The sequence below is a fragment of the Gnatocerus cornutus genome, chromosome 2, assembly GCF_029298725.1.
Source record: "Gnatocerus cornutus isolate USDA-ARS CGAHR chromosome 2, icGnaCorn1.1, whole genome shotgun sequence".
Classification (NCBI taxonomy): Eukaryota; Metazoa; Arthropoda; class Insecta; order Coleoptera; family Tenebrionidae; genus Gnatocerus; species Gnatocerus cornutus.
In genome coordinates, this window is record NC_142234.1 from 20,416,763 (window position 1) to 20,439,606 (window position 22,844).

The 22,844-nt window shown below is 33.8% G+C and overlaps 4 protein-coding genes across 5 annotated transcripts in view; 2 read left to right on the top strand and 2 right to left on the bottom strand.

Moving 5' to 3' along the window:
• The window catches only part of LOC148179914 (cysteine-rich motor neuron 1 protein-like), a 56,534-nt gene extending 50,198 nt beyond the window's left edge, over window positions 1-6,336 (top strand). The window contains exons 2-3 of the mRNA XM_088030738.1: window positions 2,710-3,780; window positions 4,830-6,336. Of these exons, the coding sequence (XP_087886864.1) occupies window positions 2,710-3,780; window positions 4,830-5,065 (1,307 nt within the window). The 3' untranslated portion in view covers window positions 5,066-6,336. The remainder of the gene's footprint in view (window positions 1-2,709; window positions 3,781-4,829) is intronic.
• Window positions 6,337-7,069: 733 nt separating this feature from the next.
• LOC148179915 (uncharacterized) lies at window positions 7,070-7,971 on the top strand. Its single transcript, XM_088029604.1, has 6 exons — window positions 7,070-7,137; window positions 7,180-7,429; window positions 7,469-7,698; window positions 7,745-7,828; window positions 7,873-7,877; window positions 7,949-7,971. The coding sequence occupies exons 1-6, from the start codon at window positions 7,070-7,072 to the stop codon at window positions 7,969-7,971; spliced, it is 660 nt and encodes a 219-aa protein (XP_087885730.1).
• LOC148179916 (homeobox protein SIX6-like) lies at window positions 7,961-10,853 on the bottom strand. Its single transcript, XM_088029998.1, has 4 exons — window positions 10,350-10,853; window positions 9,223-9,493; window positions 8,223-8,469; window positions 7,961-8,173 (listed from the first exon to the last, which is right to left on the bottom strand). Exons 1-4 carry the CDS (start codon window positions 10,758-10,760, stop codon window positions 8,020-8,022), a joined length of 1,083 nt encoding a protein of 360 aa, XP_087886124.1. The 5' UTR covers window positions 10,761-10,853; the 3' UTR covers window positions 7,961-8,019.
• A 9,165-nt stretch (window positions 10,854-20,018) lies between these two features.
• On the bottom strand, window positions 20,019-22,342 carry LOC148179917 (lysosome-associated membrane glycoprotein 5). 2 transcript variants are annotated; one of them, XM_088029285.1, is made up of 5 exons: window positions 22,183-22,342; window positions 21,572-21,798; window positions 21,377-21,523; window positions 21,243-21,330; window positions 20,019-21,194 (listed from the first exon to the last, which is right to left on the bottom strand). In XM_088029285.1, the coding sequence occupies exons 1-5, from the start codon at window positions 22,238-22,240 to the stop codon at window positions 20,845-20,847; spliced, it is 870 nt and encodes a 289-aa protein (XP_087885411.1). In that variant the 5' UTR covers window positions 22,241-22,342; the 3' UTR covers window positions 20,019-20,844. The 2 variants fall into 2 exon arrangements, with proteins under 2 accessions (XP_087885411.1, XP_087885412.1); XM_088029286.1 differs by lacking the exon at window positions 22,183-22,342 and adding an exon at window positions 21,941-22,118.
• Window positions 22,343-22,844: the final 502 nt, after the last annotated feature.

Consider the following 22,844-nt stretch of genomic DNA (forward strand, 5'->3'; position numbering starts at 1 on the left):
TCTAATTGAGTGGTCTCAAATGGAACAGAGCTGGTGTTCCTACAAATCAACGACAAATGACCCAAACAACTTCTTAAGTAGCGAAATGCATTTTCGGACCATTTTAATAAATGAACAGTAAGTAGAAAACCGTGTTTGCATTAGAGAACTAAATAAGTAATGCACGCAAAAATCGAACTATTCTAGTCGGAAAAAGCTGCGATTAGTTCGCGTCTCAGATCAGTGAGAGTTGCCACGGTGAAACTTATTAAACTTTCTTTTAAATTAGGGAAGAAAATCCGATTTATTCCAGACCTAATTGTAACTTTATTTATTACGCATGGTTTGAATCGTGTTGTTGTACCTCAACTTATTAAAAGTTACAAGTTAAAAATAATGTTATAATGATTTCCTGGGGCATTACTCTCAACTCCCACAATATGTTTCCTTCGCTTTACCCAATTTGTTGTTTACGGGCACCTAGTTCCATTAACAATTACTCATGTAACATCAATACAGAAGTTGGGGCCAACTAACCGTGCAAATTTAATCTGTATCACAAAAGGTTGAATCGCTTGACCAAGATTACAGCACGAAACCTCTAATTTATACATTGGTGAGACTAAGATAAAGCGCTTTACATTTGTCTTTAACCGAACAAGCTAAGGACTTTAACCGCATTGTGAGCATCCAACAAAGAAAAAGGTGAAGGGAATGAACATCGCTATAAACTACCCTCGATCAGTGTTACAAGTAAGGGGGAGGCAATTCTCCAGGCTACCTCTTTCGGTAATAATTCATTCGTGAAGCAGAAATGGGAAAAAGATTAGATTACGTCGTGTTCTTATTGTCGCGCTAGCTACCTTGACTTTCTCAACTTCCAACGCAAATGACGATTGCAGGCTGAAGTTTCAGGATTAAATTTTGCTAATTTAACGAACGCATATTTTACTTTTTTATTTATGTCAGAATCATTCCCGAAATCTTACCAATTTCATCAACTGTTTAGAAAAATCACGAGTACTTACTTATCTACATTGTGATTTTTTTATATTTATTAAAGATGACTTTGCATTTAAGCACGAAGGTGAGCAGGCGAGCAATCCTTTTTACCATTTTAGTTGATCATATGCTAAACACTATCGAGCATCATCAAGTTTTCCCTCCTGCCCTATAGAAATGCGTGTTTTTTGTTTCTTTCCTTCCAATAAACAACAACAATCCAATGAAAAAATTAGGCAACAAATCCAGAGCTCGACTCATTTAGTTTTGTGGGTTTTTTGTTAGATATCTGTACCCAATGAATGGTGTTTTTTTTTGTACATGAGTTTATAGCTTCGAAATTTATCCAATAAACAGTCTTCGACATCTGACCAATGAATGAAGAGTAACGACCGAGTTGCTTGTTTGAGTGTGTTTTTTGTCAGAACAACTACTTTGATAACGACAATTCCGGCCAATAGAAAGAACCCTTTTTTGCGTTTTAGTACGATTACAATTGCATTCTCCATTTTGCAATGAAGGAAGGGAGGAGCTTTAAATTTATTAAATTAAGTATTCTTGACCAAAAAATCTAAATTTCCAGTGATACAAATATGAAATGTTCATCGTTAAATCGGATTTCTCTTCGAGATTCTATTTCTATCTGATCCTACAAGTGACCATGCATGTAGATATTCACAACAGTGCCAGCCAATTTCCTCCCTCCATGAAACAAGACGTTAAACCAGGTCTTCTCGAGTCCTCGTCATGCAATTTGCCCTAACTATCGCACTGCAATGAACTTCCTCCGAGAACAGCACAGTAAACTTTAGACTATTCTTACATCCCTCATTGCATTTCAAGTTTTGTAGCATCAACAACCAAAAAATTGAATATAAAATTGATGTCCATGTCCGCCCTTTTGGCCAACATTTGAAACAACACAGCATTGGCGTTGCGGTTTTCTCGAAGACAGTATCCAGAGACATATAAATATTAAATTAAGGGAACTAAGAACGCAGCAAACCACAACAACACGTTCCATGACCGCGAACGCGACAATGGCCGACTGAAAGGAGTATTAAGCCTTTCTAACTTTGTGCATTAATTACCAGTGTTTGTTGGTGTCCCATTCGTTTTGTTCTCTTACAATTATGTGAATTTGATGATGAAACCCGCGATGAAACGGACCGTAAACGCTAAACAAAAGGAAGCCAAAACATTTTTCATTTGTGGATGAACAATGAATTCTATAATATGTTTAATAATTTATTAAAAGTTAATTCCCCTTTCAACGCGTTTTGTGTATAATAAAATATGCATTTAATAAAAGCGGAGGTTTCTACAGACTTCTCATAAAGCTCCGATGGAGACGGCGTGTTTTAGCTGCCGATATTGAGGTTCTTTGCTATTACCATTTCTTATTACACGAGTTTTTGATACACGAAGCTTCTTGCAGGTGCGGACAACTGTTACACCTTCGAAAACCAAGAGCTGAACTATTTTTGTTATTTATAATTTTTGTTCAATTTCTGACTCCATAATCAAGTTTTAAAAATTTGTTCCTCAATGTTGCATTGAAGCAATGAGCTTTCGATCGAACTTCCTCGAAGCACCCCTTACTCGCAAGGGTAGATAAGAAACTCTCCTAATTAATCATTGACTGAATAAATAATAAATCTTCGTACTATAATATTAACACCACTAATCCATACTCGCCCTTTATTTAAAATATTCATTCTTTTTCAGGGGCACTCGCCGCTCCACCTATCGAACCCTGCCCGCACGACAGCATCCAAGATGGAGACTCCTGTAAATGCGACCCTCAGCTTTGTTCAAAACCACCCTGTCTCTACGAACTCAACATCTCCAAGAACGGAACCGCTACTCCCGGAAACTGCTGCACCATCTACAGTTGCGATGGTTGTACGAACGAGACCCTTTTAGAAGGAAAATGCCCTTGCGCCCCCGGCGCCGTCCTAAACTCCCAAGGCGAATGCGAATGCGTCCATGAGCATAAAACTCTCATCAACAACGAATGCGTTTGTAATTCGGATCTTTGCAAATTACCACAGCTCTGTCCAAAGAACTACGTCGCTGTGACGGAGCAGAAGGAATGTTGCTCCGAAACGAAATGTATTAAGTGTCCTAATGATAGCTTCTCCACGAATAACAACGACGACGCTGTCGAGGATAAATGCGTCTGTTATCCTTGCATTGAGAAGGAATGCGCACTGAACGAAACCGTCGTGATTATGCAACCTGGGAATAATTTTCCGGGGAGTTGCTGTGATATGTACAAATGTGAGAAATTAGAAGCGAAATGCGATGATGGGAAGGTGTGGGACACTCCAGACGGGCAGAAGTGCCAATGTCAAGCAGGGATCTCTTTCTGCACGAAGCCGAGCGAAGAAGAAAATTTCCGGTCGTGTCATAAGGAAAATAACGTGTACAAACACAACGAATCGTGGATGTTGGACACTTGCACGAATTGCACGTGTGATAATGGAGAAACGAAATGCATTTCGCACTTTTGCGAAGTGACGGAAGGGCATTTGGACAAACCGGAATGTCAACCGTTGAATTGTTCCAAGGTTTGTCCCGATGGCTACAAATTGAACAAGAAGGGGTGCAAAATTTGCAAGTGCAATTATCCGTATCGGTACGACTATATTTTGCAGAAATATAACATTACGATGCATCAACTGAAGGATATTGTTGATGATCATTTCGCGCATCGGCAAATGGACGCTTTTACCACCACGATGGCAACGAATCTTACTGATGATGATCAGTTTACCACACCATTTATTGAATCAGGTGTGCATTTTGTAATTTTATACTTTTACAATCCTAAACTAAGTGTTACAATTGTGAGCAATAAATGCCAGTTAAACGTTTCTATTCCGCCTCCAAAAAACGTAAACGAAACTTTACTATCATTTTGAATGACGTTTATTGTCTTGTTAAAATGACAAGGGCAAAAATATCAAAAATTGCGCTATTCGCAGTGATTAAGTCTGTTTTACAACTTCTGACAATAAATCAATCATAATTGGTGTCCGAAATTTACTGCTCGCAACTGTGCGTTATGACTGAGACCTTTATTAACACTTTTGAGCAGTTTTCTTGGTCGAAGATTACATACAGTCTCGTTCAAAATATTTTGGACGTCATTTTTTTGACATTTTGAAAATTTTAGTGTAGTCTATGCATTACTGGCAATTTGACACGTAAAATACGCAATTTTGTCAAAAGTGACAGTAATACTGAAATAAATAAAGGGTGCTTTATACTTTGTTCAAACGACTTTGGTCGCGACTGTACAAGTGAAAATTACAGTGACGACATTGTAATCCAAAAAATTAAACTTTTGAACTACTGATAGAACGTTTATATATCTACCAATAATAGGCACTTTAGTTTATTAACAATCGCGTATTGAAATGATGATAAACATAAATTTATAATAAAATATCAGCTAATCTGCACTAAAAATAAGAAAAACAAGTTCATTGCTGATTCTCCTACTTGTTTGGTGACAATCTGACAATTCTGATAGTTTTTGTTTGACATTCATTTAAACTCGTTTTGTTGATCGTTCAATCCCAAACCTGCATTTTAAATTTGGCGCCTACATTTTTCTTTTGTTTTATTAACGTCATTGTTAAACCTACCATAATTTATCATTCCGCTTACTTTGACAGCCTGTTTTACACAGCTCAATTTTTGAAAAACGTGGTTCAAGACTGGTTTACTTTCATTTTATTCTACTTTCTTAGTGGTGCGGGATTTTTCTGAATTAATGTGAACTCAATAAGACGAAAGTGTGACAAATGGCCCAATTGACTAAGAACTTTTTTTTCCAGATGGATGTCAGTTATGGGGCCGAATTCTGTGGCTGCTTCTGGGCTTCTGCATCGGCTTCATCATCGCATTCCTCGTTCACATAATTCGACGACTGAGCCGACGAAAAAAAGGAAGCTACGATACGAATCCAAAAAAATCGCCAATCTACGAAAAAATGACCTTAACGACGAGTTCTTTATTCAACAACAATTACATTGGCAATGAAAATAAAGACGAATCGAACGGAGGTGTCTAAATAGGCAATTATTTATTTCCTTGTATGTTTTAATTGTGATATTTCTTAAAGGAAGCCATCAGTTTTGTTGTATACATTATATTGTTTTGATGTCTTTCTAATATAGTATTATAATCGTAATGCTTTCACAGCTTGTACAGATATGATCAGAGGACCGTGTTTTGGAAGCGAGAGAGTCTGAAATCACAAAAATACTGCTTGTTTAGTTTGAAACATGTTTAGCTCTCTCACTGAGTCAGTTCAAAAAAAATCGGAAAATGTAAAGAATCTGGTCATGTCTCCATAATCAAAATGTTGCTTTGGTAGACTTCGCATTTAATGTCGTAATCCATGTTAGTAGGTAAGACTGGACAGCTGCCCCAAAACATTTTTCGAGGTTCTTTTTGAATTAACTACATAAGTCAATGTTTTAACAAAACTTGTACTAATTTGTAATGCTTGAGATACAATAGCGTTGACTTTAAGTTGACAGTTTTCTCGGTAGGCAGGGTTTCGTTGGACAATTAGAAGGCGATTTTAAAACGAACTGATTACAGTAGTGTAGTATAGGTATTGTCTTGCCGCCATCTTTTGGAACAGTTTGTGTATTCACCCATTTCCAGTGATGGCACTTAGATTTGTTTAGTTAAGCCCTACTTTGTACCATTTATAACTTTAATAATTTCCTGAGGTTTTTCAAACATTTTTCGATCAAAACACGAGATGTATATATTTTTAACTCCTCTGAAGCACCCCTGACAAGTTGCTATTAAAGTTATAAATACTGTAAATACAAAAATTTGTAAGTAATGTTCCTATCTAAATAATATTATTTTTGTAATTAATTTATTTTTCTTCTTTTATTTTTACTTCGTAGCAAAATTTATTTTTCAGTATTTCAAAAGTATTTTTATAAAACAAGTATTTTGATTTATACTTTTTTATCTACTTTAATCTTTTTATTACCGTTATGTATATATTTAGAAACAAAGTGATAAGGGCGTCATTCGAGGTTGAAAAGCGAGCAAGTGATGATTAAACCTTTTAGTCAACCTTGATTGTAGTTCCTGCGTTATTGTTAAAACCTGTATATACTGTAGATTAATAAACGTGCGATTTTATTTTCATTCTATTGCACGAAATATATTGTAGAGTTAATCTTACAATAACAATAAAATGTTTATCCTGTTATTTTGTTATTATAATTATTTAATTTTATCTTTAGAGTATCAAAATATTTATACTTTATAGATTGTAAATTATTACCATATTAAAGTTTAAGTGAAACTTTACTCTTTGTTTTTTTTCTGCTCTTAATTTCTTTCCGTTTTTAGAATTATAACTTATTGTTTTGCTTTCTTATTCTTATTTTTTGGACCGCCACCCTGGCGCCTCCACCATATTTCTACCATCTTTTATACAGTTGATTTAGGTTGCAATGTCCGTTCAAAGTCACAAATTTTAACATTTTTATCGTGTAATTCGTGCCTGTTGCAAATGTTGCAATGGCAGTGTTGTTTTGGGGTACAAAAGACGATCATGTAAGTTCTGTCATTAATGCGTCTTAATTAAATTTGTTTGTTACCATTTTTAAACATTTGCATCTGAGGAAAATTTCATTTCACTTGGAACATGTTTAAGGATTCGCACTAATTAATTACGAAACTTTGATACACAGCAATTTTCATGTTAAAATTGACAAATATCAAATTCTAAGGGAACAATGTTGCCAATCTTGTCATCATAAATTTTCTAGAGTTAATTTATCAAGATTCCAACTTTAAGTAAGGAATTAACCACTTTTTGACAGTTGATAAATTAAGCTTCGAAATTTTAAACAAAACAAAATAACACTGCCATTGCAACATTTGCAACAGGAACGAACCACACGATAAAAATTTTGAAAATTTGCGACCTTGGGTGGACATTTGCAACCTAAACCTTCAACACGTTTTTCTATTTATTTCGAAACGTCACCGAATGACAAACTTTTGACAGTATTTATCTCCTTTTCACCCTCTAAAAATGGCCTCTGTTTTCCACCTGTGCTTCGACTCGGAGAACATCAAAGAAAAAATCGTTTTAAAATACCGGTACTATCTGACTTAACTGAACTTTGAAGATTTCCTCTTCAGTAACTTTGCAGAAAGTGACAAGAAGCTCTTCGTTTCAAGCGTCGCAATCCAGCGAACATGGCGCGGCTACGTGGTCCGCAAAATGATAAAAGACTGGAATAAAAAAGCGACTCGCATCCAAAAAGTTGTCAGAGGTTGGTTGGTCCGCCTGCATCTTCCTCAATATTACAATGAATACTACCACAATCTGAGCGTGGCGCATTACAACGAATGTGCCATCAAAATTCAGTCGAATTGGCGCGGTTACATGGTAATACCCTTAATATTGTACCATTTTAATTGAGAATAGACCCGAAAAACCGCAGTTTCTGTGAGGGATGTTTTGGCGGAGCGAAAAGAGATTGAGTTTCTATCCACGCAAATGCAAGAGCGGTTGAGGACGATGTTTCAAGAACTCCATAAGAAGGATTGGAATGAGGAGCAGCAGTATTTGAAAAAAGTGTTGAGGATTTTATTTGATAGGCATCATTTGCTGAGAACTAAGAGTGTAGAGGGTGTATTTTCCATTCACGGTTCCGAGTAATGTTTAATTTCATGCTTATTTTATTCTAACTCGTAAATTTAGCAATCTGTCTTGTATCGAGGAGATGTTGAAGAGTTTTCCAATGACGGAGTACATGAGGAAGTTGCGGAAAGCCAAAACAAAGAAGTGAGATTGTTTTTTGACCACATTTTCTCCACCTACGTTTCTAGGCTTGGTACAATTAACTAACGACGAAATTTTCCAACGTCTATTAATTTTATGACTAATATTTACAAAAATTTACAGAGAAGCTACCACTGACAACGTAAGAGTGATTTAAACCGAACCTACAATTTTAGGGGGTGGTTATACGAAATTTAGGGGATTTGATAATCGGAATAGCAAGAAGTGACCCCACAGTTGGAATCGAAGAGTTTTGAAGCAGCTTGGAACGCCACCATGTCCAGACCTCCTTGGTGGGCGGTCATCATGCTGCTTTGACTAAGAGACATGTTGCCCAAAATTAATTCTCTACAAAAAATAATTTTAAAAACTTTTCATTTTCTTTCACAAGACTAACGGTCGTGGCTGCGGCGTCCGATCTCGTTGTCGTCGATTCTTAAACCAGTTCGAAACCTGCGTCAATGTAAGCCCCGTTCTCTTTGCTAGCGCCCTTTTTTCATCCGGAGTCGGATATCTATTTCTGGAGTAACACTCCTTCAGCGCGTTTCTACTGCGCTCCTTGAAACAATACACAGTTTCTTCGCCGTCCCAAATGGTTTTCGGCAAAGGGTATTTTTTTCTCAGTCTGTATTTATCCACGGCGCCTGTATAAAAATCTTCAGTATACAGTCAAATAATTACACTAGTTTATAAATTTTAATTTTTTCTTATATTTCGAGATTAAATCTCGACGTGAGAATTATAAAGTTCTAAGTGAGTTTTTGTGAAAATCCTGCCATTTTTTTAAATAATTGTTTAATAAAATAAAGAGATATCACTGATAACATGAACAAAGATCAATTAAATGCAAATGTTAGTTAGAACCTTATAGTTCTCAGATCGCGAAATTATAATTTTCACTAGACTGTGATTACAAAAATCCATTGAGCATAATTTTATCACGTCTGGATTTTTACAAGATTTTTTTGTTTATGTGTAGGACAGCATTCATTTGTGGGTAAAATGATTCGCAAGATGCAATATTTTTTAAATTTAAAATTTGAATTTTGGCTAAAATCTGTAAAAACTTCAAATTTGATTATAAGCAACTTTTCTTCAAACTTTAATATTCAAAAATCGCAGTAGGCTGAGTTTGCAACTTACAGTAAGCATAGTGGTCTTAAAAGATGCACCATATGACCTTCTATGATTGTGCCAAAATTCAAAATTTTTCTCCAAAAATAAACGAAAATATGAGCTTGTAGTCAATTAAGAGAAACACCCTGCATAAGTAAAAAACCAGACGTGATATTTTTTTTCTGTTTTCAGTTTTGAATTCTTTTTAAAAAACTCTTCTAGATACAACCCTTTTCTTCGTGGGATATAAAACCTTGTAAACTAGTGATTATTGAAATTACCTAGAGGTCGCCCCCGGACTTTTTCTGCTTCGTTGTAATGCGCTTTGAACCACAAAGTTTGTAATTCTGCATGCCACCTTTGGTTGAAGGAATGCGACTCTAGAATGGAGTACAGTTCGTGATAAGATCCTCTGTAGAAAGCCACAGCGGCGCGAGCTCTGAGGATGCTTTCGTTGCCTCGCAGAAGCTCGGAAGGAGGCAGAGACCAGAGGAAAGCTGCCAGGCGCTCAATGTCGCCTCTTTGGTGAAGGGCTTCACACATGCATTGCACCTAAACAAACAAAATCTTGAGTAAAAAGTATTTCTTTATTTCGTCGTCTTTTTTATTTACATAGATCAAAAGTTTAATCAAATCGGTGAGAAATAGGCGACGTAACTTCCCACTTTAATATATTAGATTTTCTACGCTTGAAAAAAATTAATATTTAATTGAATTTATTTGTTTGATTATAAAATTTAATTATGGGATAAGGCATTAGGTGCATGTACTTATCATGATAATAAAACCAATCGTAAAACATTCACACCTGTTACAATTATTTATTATTAAGTCTGCTCAACCTTTTAACTAAAAAATTCCTACACCTACATACCAAGTAATCATAAATAAATTTATCTTCATATTTATAGTCGATCGTGTGTAAACTTGTTAAAAATTTACTATTAGAATTTATGCATTTTATATAAAGAAAATCTCAGTGAGAACAAAGAACACGCCAAAATTTACACTAAAGGTCGGTTTACAGAAAATAACATCATGTTAAAACGATATGTGACCGTTTTTCCGCCAATCAAATGTCACCAATCGTCAAATTAGTTGCTGGATTAACGTAATTTCAATTAAATTATTGTGTGAAGCGGCCCTAAGACGCTGGAAGGAATGTTTAGGCATCGAAAAGTTTTATCTAAATGTTTGTAAAAATTAATGCAATTGGTTAAAAGGTTTCTCTACATTTTTGAGTTGAAAGTCGCATGAAAATTTACCTTTTTAACGCTCAATTCACGCGAACATTACAAAGAAATTCGTTATCGTTTTACGACGGAACCTGTCTTAAGTAGTTGAGCAAATCGAGATAAAAACTTATTATTCCGTTTAATTTCTAGCACAATTTAACACTGTAACTTACTTGATCTGGAGAGAATCCAATCGATTTTTTTCCGTACGAATCCACGCCGTGTAAATGGATGCTATTATTCTCCATATTCTTCTTGTTATAAAACTCAATTAGATTCTTCCTGTGGTCATCATTATCAACCTTCTTATCATAATTATCGACGAAGAACGAAAGCCTTTTGTTCACATCATCTAACTTAGCCTTAAGCACATTATTCCCACTAAAATCGTCTTTTTTAAACTCGCTCTTCTTCGTTACTTTTTCATTTTCACCATTTTTCCTGCACGACTTTTCGCCCCCAAAGTACGAGTCTAATTTCCCGTTGGTGGTAAAGAACAGATTTTCATTGTAAAAATTCAAGTTTTGGGTGAAATTCCCATGATTTGAATCGTTTGATGTGCTGGATCGTCCATCGCCATCCATGGTATGGAGGTTTAAGTCATTTTTGTTACACTTTTACACCGGTTAACAACAAGAACTAGTTTTTCACTTCTCACCAGCGTTTATGCGTTGCTATTCACTGACAGTAAATTTTGCTAAGGCTTGTCCACAGCAAGAATATTTTCCCTCATGCTCCTCCCTTCCAGTTAACGACCAATGAAACGAGTGCTCTAAATATTGTCATGCCAACAGCCCTTCTCTACCACCAATAGAATCCTCACCGGGAGAACTCCAGCGGTAAGGGCAACGTTCCCCTAAAAACGTACCCTCAGAGTAGGTAAATATTTATGCGAAATTCAGAAAAATCGCTCTGCACGTTTGACGCCAAAATCAATCAAATTTCACTAATTTGGTTTAACACGAGTTGTTTTTTTTTTAATATTTTTAATTGAGTGGTGTTTATCAGTTTTGACGACCCCGAGATTTATGTGGGTATAAATCACTGGTAAAAAGGGCAAAATGGAATGTTTGTGATTACGAGAAATTCCATAGCATCGTCTGAAAGTTTACCCAGATTTGCCGATCAACTCAACCGACACTTTAAGCCCCATAAATCTTGGGAAATTTATGGTTACCCAATTAAAGCGCGGCTTGAGGTAAAAAAATATGGGATGCAAAAAAGGTAAAAAATTACGTTGGTGTAGGAGTTGGTATAATGCCATCGAGAGCGTTTTGTCATAAAATGTTTACTTTCATTCAGCAAATGTTGATCATTTCAAGAAAGTTATGTTCTTCGTGATTCAGTTCGAAGTTTTGCTTTAATTTCTTTCAGCACACATTTCATTGTCACGTTTTTCTTTAGCAATGGTGTTCATCGATAGAATTAGATATTAGAAAATAATTGGACAAATCAAATGACACTAAAGGCTGCAATCATCCCTATTAGAAAAGTGTTCAATTATAGTTACTGATTTATCTAAAAAAAAAATCTAAGAACTAAATTGATTTTTTCTAACTATATCTACTCGTGTATTTGGGAATAAAACGTGTGCAGATTAAACAATTAATTAAATACTTCTGAAATATTTCAAGAAAATTGCTTTCGAAATTTTTAATAGGAGTAGGTATGCAACTTTTTACTCCAGTTTGATTCAGCAATCTTTATTTCTGTCAATTTTCTCGCTTATTTTTGGAGTAAAATTGAGTTATTTTGTCTCATTTACGCAGAATTTTACGCAGATTCAAATTTGTGCTTAAAATTTACGTACTACAACAAATAAACGAGTTATGGCCAATTAAAGTGTTGGTTAATTTTATTTTTTTTTTAATATTTAATGCTAGATATCTTTGAAACTACAACAGATCAAAAGAAACGGTTTAAGACATCGTTTTCCTCGCGCTTTTCTTTTTTAGAATTTACCTTTAAATACCCAAAATTCAATGCTCGATTTTTTTGCAAAAAAATTTTCGACTCAATCGATGAAAATGTTTGAATATTTCGTTTTTTGGCCACCACTTGTAAACAATTTGACCTACTGATCTGAAATTTAGCCGGTTGATAGATTTCGAGCTGCTCTTTTGTTTAAACAATGTTTTCGCCCCGAAAAAATATTATTAATGACCCCAAAAAGACTCCTTGAAAACAAATTTTGGTCAATGCCTCATTTATTTGTGAAGCAAACTTAAAATATTTGTGCTCATTTAACGCAGAATTTTATGCAGAATACAAAACCTAGCGAATTTCTGGCGTACGTCAACAAATAATTGAGTTATGGCCGTTTGAATTCTTGAGTAGTCGCCAGAAGGTCAAATTTTGGAATGTTTGAAAGTATCGGTGCTTAATATCTGGAAAACTACAATGGATAGGTAGATAGAAACGGTTTTTGCCATGGTTTCTCGCAGTTTTTTACCTTAGAATTCGTTCTTAGGTTTTCCGGAAGTCGAAAATTAAATTTTTTCGATAAAAATTCATGACTAAAAGTATGTCAAATTTCTCCGGTCGATATCTCGCTTATTTTTGGGAAAAACTTGCGTTTATGCGGCTTATTTTACGCAGAATTTTACGCAGATTCCAAATCTGGGCTCACAATACGACAAAAAATAATTGAGTTATGGTCGATTAAAGTTACAAAAAATGAATTTTCAGTTCCGAAATTTTTAATGCTCAATATCTTCAAAGTTGTTATTATTAGGTATATAAATAGGCAATTTTAACTGTGTAAAGCTAAAACTGAAATTGAATTTTAAAAGTAAATTTTCCGATTAGGTGCAAACAAAAAATGCTCGAAATTTCAACCAAACCAATTTATTAAAGAAAGGTTTCTTATTCTTTTCGTTAAATTTTGTACTATTGGTTTTTTTGTTAGTAATATTTATGTATTTATTGTCGTCTTAGTTCGTCCCTTTACACACAAAGCCTTGTATAGACAAAACTACATAGATATAACTCAGCAAAATTATACTTTTTGCTTACTGTATATCTTAACATCCGAAGACAATTCAGCATGTTCTCACGATGAAAAAAATCGTAGTAAATAAAATTTTGTTGCAAAATGAAAACAAGCAACCGGAAATTCACTGCGCTGAAAAATTATGGCGTCACTCTTCATAATTTATTAGCCAAGTAAAAAAAACATCTAATTGAAGTCACTGAAAAAATAATGAATTGTAACTGCACATTAAATCTGTTAATATTATGTGATTTATTGGTATTAGTTCCGAGAATCACGTTACATCTGTCCTATAATTAACTCCATCGGGAGTAGCAATCATTTCAATTAGACGCACTCCCCATAATACACAGGGATGTTAACTGAACAACACCCCTTACGACCTCGTTGAATTCGCGGTTGCCATGGTATAGTACAGGTGCTTGGGACTAGATTACCCCTAAAAGTGGTCTTTTGATAATACATTGAGTCTCTGGGACAACAAAAATACAAATTGAGGTTTATTTGTGAGGAATAAACGGAGGCGACAACCACATTGCAGAAACTATCTTCGTTATCAGTAGCAGACGCCAGTGAGTGCGCTATAAGATATCTACATATGTAAGGTGTTGGGTATCTCTACTTCATTACCTGCGTGCCTTCATATCATATTATTACAAAAAATGCAACAGCTACTAAATTTTCAGCTAATCAGAAGCTCGTTTCCTGTGATCTAACATATGTTGGATGGGCGATGCGGGGTTGTTCAATAAACGAATTTTTAAAGAAGGCGTTGAGTTACAGGCTAGTAACAATTAAACGTCAAGCATTTGTTGTTACAAACTAATAAAAAAACAGTATCATGTTCCCCTTTCTTATAATTTTTAGATTCACAATTCCCTGACAATTTCTGTTCAAAAACATTTTCTTCTTTTTCTTGAATTTCAATTTATTTTCGGGCTCTTTCTTGCACTTTGCAGCTGTTGGCCACATAATTTGTTTTACTATTTACTTTTCGTAAATTTATTAGATTTATTTCAATTAAGGAATTGTTTTTATTTTGTCTAGTAAGTAAATTTGTGTTCGTTTTTTGTTGTTGTTCTTTTTACCACAAATAAAGATTTATTATTAAAAGTATGTCAAACGTCTTTATTTTTTAAGCAAACTTGTGTTATTTAGGCTTATTTTACGCAGAATTTTACGCAGATTTTAAATTCGGGTTCAAAATCCACGTACGACAACAAATGACCAAGTCACAGTCGTTTAAAGTTTTGTATAGTTGATTTTTATTTTTAAAATTGCTTGATATCTTTGAAACTACTACATTTATTAAGAAACCGCCACCATTTTTCTCGCAATTTTTTACATAAAAAATGGTTTCTTAGATTTTCCAAAAGTAGAAATTTAAATTTTTGCAAAAATTCATGACTAAAACTAAGTTATTATACAGGGTCCGGCAACACTTGTGTCCACCCCCAAAATCGTCTTTAATTTTAAAGATAAAATTTTGAAAATTTGCATACGCTCACAGTTGACAAAGCTCTAGAAGCTGACGCAAAAATTTGTTTTTTATCACCAATAGTTTTGGCGTCGCGACGCCTTAAAAATGTAATTTTTATTTAATTGTAAGGGTTTGTGATATCAACCCCTAATTTAATTTTTTTTGAATATAAATGTGTTAAAAATATCTCAGTTGTTATTTTAGATTCAATGCAAATTGTCTTCAAAATTTGAGAAAAAAATGCTGTTTTATCAAGTTAGTTTTCAATTTCATTACGTCAAAGTTGGGAACTACGTTTACACCCATCTGTCAACATCTTGTGTCACAAATGACATCTGTCCTTTGGCCCGCTTTAGATTGTAACAAAAGTCTTAATTAGTGAAATTGTCGCTTTGTCGATGTTAATTAACGATTTCTGGTGTTCATAAAGTGCAACATGCCCGTGTTAATCAAAATTAACCTTTGTAAAAGTGAATAAAGTGACTTGTGAAATTTTGGTGTAAACGTAGTTTGCCACTGCGCTGTCATAATTTTAAAAACTAACTTGATAAAACAGCGTTTTTTTCGCAAATTTTGAAGACAATTTGCATTAGATTTAAAATAAAAACTCAAATATTATATCACTGTTATGTTGAAAAAAAATTGAATTCGCGAATATTTCCGCAAAAACTCAAAAGTCGCTAAAAATTATACTTCTTAGGCGTCGCGACGCCAACCAAACCGTGATAAAAGACAAATTTTTGCGTCAGCTTCTAGACCTTTGTCAACTATGCGCGCGTGCAAATTTTCAAAATTGTAACTTTAAAATTAAAGACTATTTTGGGGGTGGACACAAGTGTTGCCGGACCCTGTACATCAGTGTACGCAGAATTTTCCGCAGATTCCAAATCTGGGATTTAAATTCAGATCCCACAACAAATAACTGAGTTATGGCCGATCAAAGTTTCGGAAACTTGATTTTCATTTTTCCTCATTTTTCCTAATTTTTAGAGTTAAATATCTCGGAAACTATTTGAGATATTGATATGCGGTTTGCGCCATTCTTTTTCTAGGCTCATTTTACGTTAGAAAATGTTATGAAAAGCCCAAAATTCGATAGTCGATTTTTCGCGAAAAAAAATTCCGACTCAATCGATGAAAATTTTTCAATTTTTTTATTTTTCGTCATAATTTGTAAACTATTTGTCCGATCGATCTCAAATTTGGCCAATTGATAGATTTTGAGTTCCTCTTTCGATTTCTGTAAACACAAAGGTATTAAACGTCGTTTTCACCTTTAAAACAGTGATTAAAAATCACCCCAAAATGACTTCTTCAAAACAGTTTTTGCTTAATGTCTTGTTTATGTATTAAGCAAACTCAACTTATTCAACTCATATCTGTGCTCAATATCTCGGAAACTGTTACAGATATTGAAATGCGGTTTGCGCCATCGTTTTTCTCGCGATTTTTTACATAAAAAATATTTTTTGTATTTTTCAAAAGTCGAAAGTTGGAGATTTTCGGAAAAATTCATGACGAAAACTATGCCAAAGATCTGAGGTCGATATTTCGCTTATTTTTTGAGTAAATTCAAGTTATTTATGCTTATTTACAAAGAACTTTACGCAGAATCCAAAGCTATGCAAATTTTTGACGTACGTCGACCGAATTAGAAACGTTCGAAATTTTTAGCTGTCGCCAGTCACCAAAAACTTTGAAATTTTAAACAAATTATATCTTTTCTACCTTTTTATGACAACTTTGCATCAATTTTATATTCTCATTGTCATTACAGTATGCAGCAATAAAAAGGTTTATTAACACTTTTACTTTTAGTTATAATCGGTACACTAATTTTGCTGCTTTGCTGCGTGAATTTACACCCCTTTGGAACAGCCCCTGCCAATTATCGTTTTTCATGTGTTATACTTCTCCAGTGTTCTAATTAGCGACACTTTTCTAAACGGAGGCATTTCGTACGCTAATTATAGCAAATGCAAATTTCAAACTTTTCTTTTACAGGTTTGAAAGTCCCTTTTCTTGACTTTTATTTATACCAAAAATTTTGTACAAATTTTCAAGACAAATCGTTGATACCCTGATTAATAATACAATGCAAGCAAGCTCAATCAAATTCACACATTTCTTTGTATTTATGATTCAATTAAAGGAAACATTGCAGAAAATTAAAACGCAATTTTATGGGATTAATAAAATAGTATACATAGTTTTAACTTATCCTGACAGTGCAATCTGAATTACCTATTGTCTATTGTTCTCTAACTAAAACTAAAAATTGGAAAATACAATGAATTATCTGTTTTACATGAGAGTTCAGATTTCAAATCGAAAATTGGTGTGAAAACTTCTTGGGTTGAATGTTAGAATCGTAGGTCCACTTTTTACCAACTGACATGGAAGAATAGAAACTTACATAATGCACCCATCGTGTAAAACATCACCCCAACCTGTCAACACTTATTCAATCCAAGATAAAGACGTACTTAATAATAGCAGGTAACAAAGCTTCTTTCTAGGCGCTTAGAGCAGTTACTCCACGATTTTGCAACGATAAACCAGTAAAATTGTCCATGCTATGACTAGTGCAAATAAATTTAAAATTAGCATATCTTCTTGTATGTTAAATAAGGAGAAACGCTGATTAGCTTTATTGAAATTCCTCGCGTTTGTTTAAAGGGCAATAGACGAACGCAATAATAAATAACAAGCAGTCGACTGCTTTAATAACAAGGTGGCGCAAAGCTGTATGTCCTTAAGGAATTCATCATAAGGATCAAATTTCTCTACGGCTCCGACGAAGGACCAAGGTGTCACGTTACGAAACAAATCAAAACCCACCGGAGAGAGAACATAAAGACTGGTCGAAAAGCCAAACTAACGAAACGCTCGGTTAAGATTGTTTTCTGTAAAAAAAGCGCAGCTGATCTCAATTCTTGGAATCCTTTTTTTAATTAAAACATCCAATTGTTCTCCATGAATGTGTTTGTCGAATAGTACAAGTGTAAGCCGACGAATCAAAGCGACTGGAAAAGGCAAACAAATTTGGTTATACAGTGCAACGAGTCCAGATTTGCGACACTATTACACGCTTAACAATGGACGTTTCAGGTTACAGGATTACGACGAGGGCTCTTGCCGCTTGCATCTGTGTCTAGTCGTCTGCAACCATCGCTGGAGAATAAGGATAGTGAGATAACAGAATAGATGGGGATCCGGCCTGAATTGTACAAATCTGTCATTATGGGAGTGGTAATTCCAGTTGTTGAGACTTCAAAAGGATTTTATTCATGTCATTTGTCAGCTACTGGTGTTGTTATCTCATCGAGGGCGAGAAGGTTATATTGACCTTAAAAATTGCTCGGACCGGATGGAATTTCAAGAAACCCACTAAAGTGCCATTACACGAATGAAAGATTTTATTATTGTCGAATTTGTGTGCGAAATCTAACATTAATCAACACTTTTTGGACGAAATTTGTTCTAGAGCAGTAAAAAGTAATTTTAGATGAAATCCACACAAATATTTGCTATGCAGAATTTGAATTGTCGAAATAGCAGTATTTTTAAAATTTTGATCGGGATCAACATCTCTTCTTAAAATGTAAATCGCAAAAAAAATATCCATTTCTGTTTATCTTTGGATCTATTTGTGTAAATTTGGATTTATAGGGGTAGGTAAAGCCACGGCGTTTAATAATTTTGGTATTTAGACATTTTAAAACGCTGCACAGATTCATATTTCACTTTTTGTTATGGCTTATAGTCACACAAATTATAACACTTTTATACTAATTTTAAAATAAAAATTGGTCGTCTAAGATGTTGCTCTGGAAATTTGAAAAAATACTTTAGCGCTATCTCGTAACATGTAGCCAGTGCGTAAGCCTAGACACAAACCAGTGACACGTATAGGTATTACAGCTGACTTTATATTCTATTTTACTTACAATTTACTAGACAGAAAATTTGTCTTTTGTAGAAAAAAGAAATTTTTGAAATTTTTATTTTGAAAGCGAAGCAGAAATATGAGAAATTCTTTCCTAAAATTTTGGTTATTTCATTGCAACAGCTATTAAATTTCAGGAAATTATTAGTTTTTAATCGTATATTAATTCTACCAAATTGCGAAATTGTAAATCAAAAAACACAAATTTTAGAAATTTTTATTTTTAAGACGAAGCAGAATTGTGAGATTTCTTACTCTAAAAATCGTAATTTTGGTAATTTTAGTGTAACAGCCATAAAATTTTATGATATTACTAGTTTGTAATCGTATATTAACTCTACTAAATTGCGAAATTGTAAATTAAAAAACACAAATTTTAGAAATTTTGATTTTCAAGGTGAAGAAATATGAGAAATCTGCCTCTAAAAATCGTAATTGTGGTAATTTTAGTGCTATGACATTTCAGGAAATTACTAGCTTTTAATCGTATCTAAACTATCAAGTTGCGAAATTGTAGATTAAAAATCACAAATTTTAGAAATTTTTATTTTCAAGGCCAAGCAGAATTGTGAGAAATCCTACTCTAAAAATCGTAATTTTGGTAATTTTAATGCCACAGCTTTGAAATTTCATGAAATGACTAGTTTTTAATTTGATTATTGACTCTACCAAATTGCGAAACTGTAAATCAAAAAATACAAATTTTAGAAATTTTTATTTTCAAGGCGAAGCAAAAATATGAAAAATCCCACTTTAAAAATCGTAATTTTGGTGATTTTAGTGCAACAACTATGAACTTTTAGGAAATTACTAGTTTTTAATTGTATAATAACTCTGCCAAATTGCGAAATTGTAAATTAAAAAACACAAATTTTAGACATTTTTACTTTCAAAGCGAAACAGAATAATTATGAGAAATTTTTTTGGGGTATCTAAAACTTGACGAGCTCTGACCTTTTTTTTTAAAATTTTATAGACGTTTTGAGACAAATTTTCTTAATTTTTATTAGATTTTTAAATTGCCCAAATGGCCTGGCCCAGAAACAAAAAAAAATACCATTTTGGAATGTTAAAAAGCGAGGAATTTTTTTTTCGGTTGTTTCATATCTTTTGGTGTTTTTTTAATTATTTTTTTATTCGAAAATTTATTTGGGGATATTTAAACACACGAAATTTTGTTAGCTTTTTAGAGACCTCTTGAGGTAATTATGTTTGATTTTAGATGATTTTCGACGGTTTTTTCAAGTGACTAATCTTTAGGGTCTATAGATATTTAGATACTTTTAGGGTACTTTTTTAAAGGATTTTAGGTCTAGATTTTTAAGATTTCTGTCCTGTTTTTAAGACGCCAAATATCCTGGTCCTGAAGTAACATTCTAGGTTCTATTTTATTACTATTTGGATTTAATGAAACAAGAATATGTAATATCATATTTAGTTTCTAATAATTGTTCGTAAATAATTATAATTAAGTAACCAGTAAGACAATATTGATATTTATACACATGCACGAAACTACACACTCATTTTATATTAGTTAACTTTTATGGAAGACAGACCATGGCAATTTCTCAAAAATCTTTATGGAAAAACACAATTTTTACCTAAAATTTCGTTTTGATTCCTGCAACCATATTTTTCCACAAAGTATTTTGTCCCTTTACGTTATTTTAAACTTTTATATATATAATATTTACAATGATTAAACAATTGGCTTACAAAGTATTATATAACCCTATAAATAAAAACCATCTGAGCTTTAAAACATGTAATATGGTACACCAGATATGTTTACTGTGAAAAACACCTAATTAGAGTAGTCGAAAACACGCACTATTTGATCAAAATCTTATCACTTTTTATTGACGACTGTGTGTTTGCATGTTTTCAAACTACCCTGTATTTTAACATGGTTATATCTATACAAGCCATATAAACAAGCTTTAAAAATATCATCACATCATTACGTTAAATTATCACAAAAAATAATTGATATATTAATGTATTATTGAGTAATTACATATTCAGATATTTCTAGAGTGCGACTATTTTCTTGGGTGCTATCTATATTGAAGTATTCAAGGTGTCGGTTTACATAATAAATTTAAAGACTTTTGTAAATAAACCTACATTTTGATTAAAATATCAAATAATCCGTCAATACCACAAAAAGAGCATTTATAAAAGCGTAACAAACAACAATATTTTCGGGGTGAAACGCCCCTTACATCCAACTTGAAAATGAATTTATTCCATAGTGTTATATTGCACATTTTTAATTTTAAAATATCTGAAAATGCCGTACCCAGTCACTGTCATTAAAACGGCAATAGCTAAAGTTGATCCCACAGCAATTGGTGCGGTTTCATCTCGATACGCTCTTTGGGGTTTGCATTCAAAAGCAGGTTGAAAATCTTCGCCTTTGTACATAAATGGTTGCACTTGTATTTTTCGTAGTAGCACCGATCCTCGAAGTCCAGCTGGAGGATCATCGTCTTCATCCGGCTTCAGCTCAATATCCACTTCCGGGCAAGAGTAGGATTTTCCGATGGGTGTGGGTGTCAGCATTTCGCGATGGTACAGTTTAATCAATTTTCCTGTGGGAGGAAACATTCATAAAGGAGTTTCTTACCATGCAGACTTACCGTGAGTTTGAATTCCGTGGAGTTGGTTCAAATCGGGGCTTACAGTTAATTCGACGTTGTTAATGTACCAGCGCTCTCCGCCTGGTGTCTGCAAAAGATAATTTCAATTGGAGTTTTCAGTGTTGAGATTTTACCTTGGCGAAGTTGAGCACCAATCGGTATCCTTTCCAGGAGATGCTCATGTAAGATGCGTCTTCATTTTTACAGTCGCCATCGACTAAAGCGTCTTTAGGAATATAAGAATCTGCTTGTTCTTCTAAATTGTGCAATAAAAATTTTACCTGCAACATTGGGATTAGTTTGCGTTTGTGGAAGTCGAAACGACTTACTTCAACAACAGCATCAGTCTTCATTAAAATACATGTTCCACTATTGCTATTGATATACCTATACAGAGACGCATCAGTGTCTGTGTCTTTAGAGGCCGTACTTACTGGTGTTGCTAAAGAACCACTTCCTGGTTCTGTAGTTGAGGAACTAAATTTTGTATGTCGAGGCTTGGGTGTTATTTGATTTGGAAGTGTTATTCCTGACACCATTGAGGAAATCGTTGCATCTGAGTATAATTGAAAGATTGTAAGAAGGAAATCAAAGAAAAAGAAGGGTTCAATCCGAGATTATTGGTAACATATTGCGACAACAACAGGGTAGTTTTCACCACCAAAGAACACAGACTCTTAGCGCTACTACATACTTACAAATTAAGAAATACTTTAAACAAACAGTCATTTCTTGTTGCCTCATCGCAGCTTAACACTTCTTAACATCTACACGATTAGACTAGCCCAATGATTTCTGTCATCGAAAAATGTTAACACAGTTCTAAATGGACTTACGCAGAAGCAAAGATACCTATCAATAACCCGACGCATGCGAAAATCCCGGAAACGTGGGTGCTTTCATTGATATGCTACCCTGTTCTTACTACAATGAAAGTTACCTTTAACCTTTGGCTGGAGAAAATAAAACTGAACAGAAATAATCCGGGAGAAATTCATAAGAATTCATAGAGCCTACGCTATTTCTGGAGGCGCGCAAAGCTGTAATTGATATCTATTGATTTTTTTGAAAGACGTAACTTGTTCACTATTTATAAGTTCTTGTTCATTCCGTATCGGCTTGACCTCATAAGAGCAGAATGGAACTTTGGGCGTTGAGATTAGCTGTTGTTGCTATTAAATGATGAAACTAAGATGTTGAAATCTCATGTTTTGATTTAGAGAATTAGTTAATGATATCAAGCTCTTTTCTCTTATTTTTTGACCACTAATAATAATTGTATGTAGTCAACAATTTTTCTTTTATTTTATTTATTATTTCGTGCATCAAGAGAAAAAATTGGTAGGATCCGTTTTTGGGTACATTTTTGGATATTTATTAGTATTGCCTGCAGAAGCAAAAATAAGATGATGATGATGATATATGTATCTATGATTTTATGAATGATTCGATTGGGATTGAAGAATGAATTCAATAAATTGTATTTAATGTAGACAACCAACAATACACACAAGACACCAGGAAGTCTATAATACACATCGTAAATTTCTTTCGTGCGATTTTCTGTCTTTTTTAAACAACAAATCCTAATTATTGACTTTT